The sequence below is a fragment of the Nematolebias whitei genome, chromosome 21 (assembly GCF_014905685.2).
Source record: "Nematolebias whitei isolate Nwh7 chromosome 21, NemWhi1, whole genome shotgun sequence".
Lineage (NCBI taxonomy): Eukaryota > Metazoa > Chordata > Actinopteri > Cyprinodontiformes > Rivulidae > Nematolebias > Nematolebias whitei.
The window spans coordinates 29,081,087-29,086,791 of record NC_056518.1 but is presented as its reverse complement, the minus strand read 5'-3'; the positions used below and the strand labels follow the sequence as shown (position 1 = coordinate 29,086,791).

At 44.4% G+C, this 5,705-nt stretch overlaps 1 protein-coding gene across 1 annotated transcript in view; it reads right to left on the bottom strand.

The window, feature by feature from the left end:
• LOC119427215 (myosin-11-like) overlaps positions 1–5,705 on the bottom strand; it is a 9,799-nt gene continuing 4,094 nt past the window's right edge. Inside the window, exons 9-12 of the mRNA XM_037694794.1 lie at positions 3,542–3,595; positions 3,220–3,282; positions 676–804; positions 1–281 (exon numbers count right to left, since the gene is read on the bottom strand). Of these exons, the coding sequence (XP_037550722.1) occupies positions 1–281; positions 676–804; positions 3,220–3,282; positions 3,542–3,595 (527 nt within the window). The remainder of the gene's footprint in view (positions 282–675; positions 805–3,219; positions 3,283–3,541; positions 3,596–5,705) is intronic.

Genomic DNA, 5,705 nt, shown 5'->3' with positions numbered 1-5,705 from the left:
TCAGAGCGGGAACAGCAGGAAGCCGGAAAACATGCTGAAGTTCCTGGAGTCATCGTAGAGCCGATAGGTGGCAGGCAGACTGAGGCGGACCTGGTCACCCTCGTCCAGCTGCAGAACCACAGCGTTGGAAGTGGAGGCGTATCCTCCATGGTCGTTCAGGTTAAGGTTGAAGATGATTGGCTGATCGTTCCTGTACAGGTGCAGACCCATGTAGCCCTTCAAGTAATCTGCAGCTGTGAAGCTGAAGAAGTAAAGTCCTCTGACCGGAGCTGTGAAAACACCTGAGGGACCAACACAAGCAGCAAGTATCGATTCTGTTCACTAAAACCAGAAGCAGTTCTTTAAAGAAAAAAATCTTCAGCAGGTTATGAGAAGTTTATCACCCCATCTCTTAAAGCTGAGAGGTTTTGTCTTCGTCTCTCGTTTAAAATGATCTCAAAGGAGGAGAGTGATGATAACAGAATTGACTTGAGGGGTCATTTTCGTGTTTTTCCTCATTTCACCTCATCAATCTGGAGCGCACGTCCGTTACCTCTGATCAAACTGAAAATCAATATAAACTGTTCTTCTAACAGCTAAAAGAAAATGGTGTTTCACCAAAACAAAGCAAGACAACAAGCATATTAATGTGATTATTGACATTTTAGAGCTAAAGTCATTTTAGTTTTAAACTACCTGCAGACTGGTTGTAGCCTTGGCCGACGTTGGTGATGGTTTTGGAGAAGATCAGAGTTGTTTCTTCATCAAAAGGACCGACTAACCCTGAATCAGTCAGACCGGCTGAAAACCCCACTTGAAGCTCATCTGAAAGACACCAGTTGGACTTTTTGACTCATTGGCTCCTCGATGATGGGATTAACAGCGAATCATGAACTTCACCTCTGTTCTCTGTCTTCATCTGAGTCATTGCAGCCTCGCTGACTCCAAGTCTGATCTGGAGCTCTAACGAGAAACTACTTGATTACACTTCAAGGATTTGAACCACCGTGTGAGCACAAAGTTTCTGTGAGTCACCTTCAGTGTTCCTCTGAGCTTCAGTCAGTCTGTCTGAAACTGCGAGCAGCTCTGCAGCTCTGACTGAAAACATGCAGACAACATATTAAAACATTTAAGAAACGAATAAAGCCAGAACAGCATGATGACCTCTAAATATCGCTCAAGTCACCTGAGCTTCGCGTTCTCAAATCATCCAGCTGCTCCTCGGTTACGTTCAGCCTCGCAGTCACAGCTGACAGTTTCATTTCACAAACTGAAAACATTTCGTTTACCATTATTCATTCTTTTTATATCAACAACAAAAAAACAAAACGAGATTTTCTGTTTTCACTACAACTCAATTCAAGAAAGTGGATGCCTTTTTGTAAAATTTTCAGCAGAATATTGATGAAAAGTTGACGATCAAAACCCAGTTTCAGCAACGAGGGATTAATCCACCCCTCCTGCAGCCAGTGGATCCACAATAGTTCCTTCAAACCTCATAGGCAAAGACTGGAGCACCAGAGCATCGCCTCTAAATGATAAGGGCCACCACTAGGAGATACCACAAAGACCTAGAAACTCTCCACACAGGTCACACACACAGTTGAGAAGTTCAGAGCTGCACTTGGAGGAGTGTCCAGAAAAACGACATTGATTCAAGAAAAATAAATCGGGGAGAACGTTTGTATTTGTCTAAAAGGCGTACTGAAGACTTCTTCAACATGTAAAAGAAGGTGCTGTGGTCAGATGAGACTAAGACTGGACATTAATGTCCATCAAGAGGCAAATCTACCAGCTCTCATCATGCAGAGAACACCATCCCAACAGTGAAGCACGGTGGTGATAGTATCATGCTGTGGGGGATGGTCCTCACTGGCACAGACCTAAAAAATAAAGTCCACCCTCACTGCCGAGAACAAGAGGATACAGATGCACGAGATTTATTTGATGATGTCCATAAAAGCAGATATTTTATCAGTTTGCTGCTTTGGAGCATTCAGATGTGTACACGATGTCAAGATGGACGGATGTTAGAAAATCTTTGGTATGAATATTTTTATTGTGTTTATGGCTGAGAACATCTTTCCCTCCTGCTTTGAGCCCAAAACATTCTCTTTTCTCCATCTGGAGGCCGACTTGTCGACGCCATGGATCATGTCTATGCGTCTGACTGCAGCTATGAGGGAACACCTGCTGGGCTGTGCTGCTGTATAAAAGTCTGCAGATAACTAAACAGCGCTCATTCTGTGACACGCCCCATGCTTCATCTGCGTAATCTGTCTCGAATGAGTCCTTGCAAGTACAATGCTGCGTAAAAATCTCCTGCCGTTGAGTCTGGTTCTTTTTGGATAAACAAAGTTGGTGAGAGTGATTTTCTCTAACAGATGGTCCTTCGAGAGCCGGCCCCAACATCTGACCTCAGATCTCCGGGCTTGCCACCTGAATCCGTGCACGGAGGCGTCTTGGACTCCTGAACTGAAAGCCCTCCGGCTGGATTGCCGATTTAATTGAGGCCAGGTCTGCTGATGGGTGGAGGTGACGGAAGTCCAACCTGTGAGGTGCCATGACTACGGGGTGAGAAGAGTTTTGTTTAATGTCTGAATAACCAGGGGTTATCAAAAAAAGAGACGTTTGGAGAACTTCATTAGATAGTGGGGGACTGTCAGAAAAAAAGTTTGGGGAACTACACGATATTGTGTTGATACTAGAAGTACTTCAGCATCAAGAATTGGTCTGTGAGATGTATGGAAGTACACCATGGTCTGTGTGAAGACTACGAGAATAAATGACTCTTGTTTAGATGTTAAATGGGGAAAAAAGGGATCCAGTCAGGAGTGAATGTCAGATTTGAGTTTCAGTGGCGTCTTTGTGTGTAAATAGTTGTAACTGATTGGGTTTGTAACAGCCTCTAAAACACCCCACCTAAAAGACGAAGAAAATTCTCTGGACATCAGCAATGACTTTAAAGAAGCAGCTTTTGCTTTACAGACTTCTCAGGATGTACGTCCCAACAAGTTCAACCCTTGTTTTGGCTCCAGTAGGAGCCTGTGGTTATACGTTCCTGTTTTCAGGAGAATGTTATTCGTTATTTAACCTTTATTTAACCAGGCAAATCCCATTGAGATCACAGATCTCTTTTGCAAGGGGGGCCTGAAGGCTGCCTAACATGCATGTTTTTGATCTGTGGGAGGAAACCCAGTCAGTTAATGTTCAGTTAGTCACAAAGATTCATGCCTTCACCTGAGTCTTCTGTTTTCAGGTCTTCAAGCTGCTTTTTGCTGACACTCAGTCTGACGTCCAGAACTGAAAATAGAATCATAAGTGTGTAATTTAAAGCTTTTATGCAGGTTTATTGAAACTAATTATAAGCTGCTGAGAGCACCTGCTATGTGAGCTTCCAGATGTTCCTGTTGGGTCTCTGTGGATCTCAGTCTGACCTCCACGTCTGTTGAACAAACCTGCTGTTACTTATTTATCTACAACAAATGTGTGTGTGTTGTAGACCTAAAAGGTAAGAGGTCCAGTTCGTATCCAGAAGCTGAGAAGATCTAATCAGGTTCACCTGAAGTTCTGTTGAGTCCATCAGTCAGTCTGGACTCCATGGAGGAGAGCTGAGCTGAAAATGACACATGAACACATCATGACCTTTAAAATTAAAAGCCTGCTATAATGCAGTCAGTTTGATAGAAAATGAGCTGAAGTCTCTGAGTCACCTTCAGCGTTGCTCTGAGCTGCAGTCAGTCTGTGTGAAACTGAAACCAGCTCTGCAGCTCTGTCTAAAAACACGCAGACATCACAATAAGAAACAAACTATTCTAAAATAATCAGTAAATATCACGAACGTCACCTGAGCTTTGTGTTCTCAAAGCATCCAGCTGCTCCTCGGTTACGTTCAGTCTCGCAGCCACAGCTGATAGTTTGGTTTCACAAACTGGAAACACATTTTATTTACTATTGTTTTTTTTTTTTATTAAACACCAACATGTTTCAAAAACATGCATCCAAAAAGAGATACTTTTTTGTAAACGTTTCTACAGAATATTACTCAGTTAAATAAAAAGGATGTTCCAAGCCTCTAAGCCAGTTTCAGCAGCCGAGTGTCTGTTGGTAATACAGCTGTTGCACCTCCTGGAAGTCATGGATCCACAGGAAGGTGGTCCTGTGTTGTGTCCTCAGAGCCCTTGGGTAAAGACCCACCCACCAAAACACTCCCCCCTGCAGGTTTATCTCCAGGCTGAGGCCCTGGTGTTCCTAGTTCTGGACCCTTTTGTAATACTCCAATGGATTTTCAGATTGTTCTATGTCTGGCTCCTCACCCAGAACCAACATGCCATGGGAGACCCTACCAGAGACAAACTGCTCCAAGATCATAGCTTCAGGGGTCTTTAGGACTCAAAACCTCCCACCTTGATAAGACTCATCATGGATGTTTGCAGCCAGGATACAGATCAACACCTCAAGTCTGGGGCTGTGGTCCTCAACCAGGAAATGGTGGATTGTTGAGACTGAGCCTGTGCCACGGTGGGGGGGGGGGGGGGGGTGTCTAGTGTTTTTAGGTGCACAGGTGATGGTGGATCAGAGCAGGAGACTGATGCTGAATTGGGTCAGTGCAGTGATGTGGATGTAGTGGTTTAACAGCTGGGAGGCGATTTCTCAATTTATCACTCTGTTCCAACACTCAGCTAAGATCAATTTCATTTTATTTTTCAAAAATACTTTATTAATCCCAAAGGGAAATTATTTGTTGTTGTAACTCATTATCCTCATTTCATTAAGAGATGTTATAGATACTGACGGCTGTAGACAGGGAGGATCTCTTGTAAAGGTCCGTCCCACAGTGGATCCTAAGAAACTGGCTGCAGATGCTGTCCGATCCGTCCACCCAGACTCCGCTGGCCTCTTGGTTCCCCCGGGCTATAGGACCACCCGAATGCCGGGCAGAACTCCTCCCAGAGCGATGGCCACTCCTCCCAGCACCCTGCCGAGCTCCTCGTCGCTGCGGACAGCCAACTGTAGGCAAGTAGTAGGTGCCGAGGGACGATCCTGTCCTGCTATCACGAGCCGTGTTTCCTGCTAGTTCCAGGATCTCAGTGGTCAGGCACTCGAGCACAGCTGGCAGGTAGATGAGAATGCGTCCACAGAACATCCTTTTGAACTCATTTGAGATTTGGGGCTGTAGTTGAGATATTTGAGCTTTTGAGATGTTAATCAGCTGCTGTTGGTTGTAGAAAACTGCCTTGTTGCCATGGTTACGCATCATAACAAATTTCCAAAACCAAAAAAGTTTCAGTAAAAATCCTTCCAGCTGCTCAGCATCTGATACCAGAGGAAACAATCATCCTAAAAATGTGATTTACATCCAGAAAAAGAGGAATTAAAGTTTCCAAAAGCAAAATCTCAGAATGAAAGTAACAGAGCTGCTCCAACATGCAGCCACCTTGAGCGGCGCAATTCTAGAACAACCATCATGAATCATCATCATTACAAAGAACAAAATCATGAACTTTGGATAATAACAAAAAGCAAATCTGACCACAGGGCAGATTTGGTTTTCTGGTAAGGATGCCTTCTGGACACCCGTTCCAGGAGAGGCCAACCGGAGACTGGACAGATCCAAGTCTCACAGCTCGATTGGGAGTCCCTTCAAATGAGCTTCAGTCCTTCTCCCTTCTGTGTGGTTGGACAATTTCTGCAACCAGCTGTGAATTCCAGGTCAACGAGTTTAT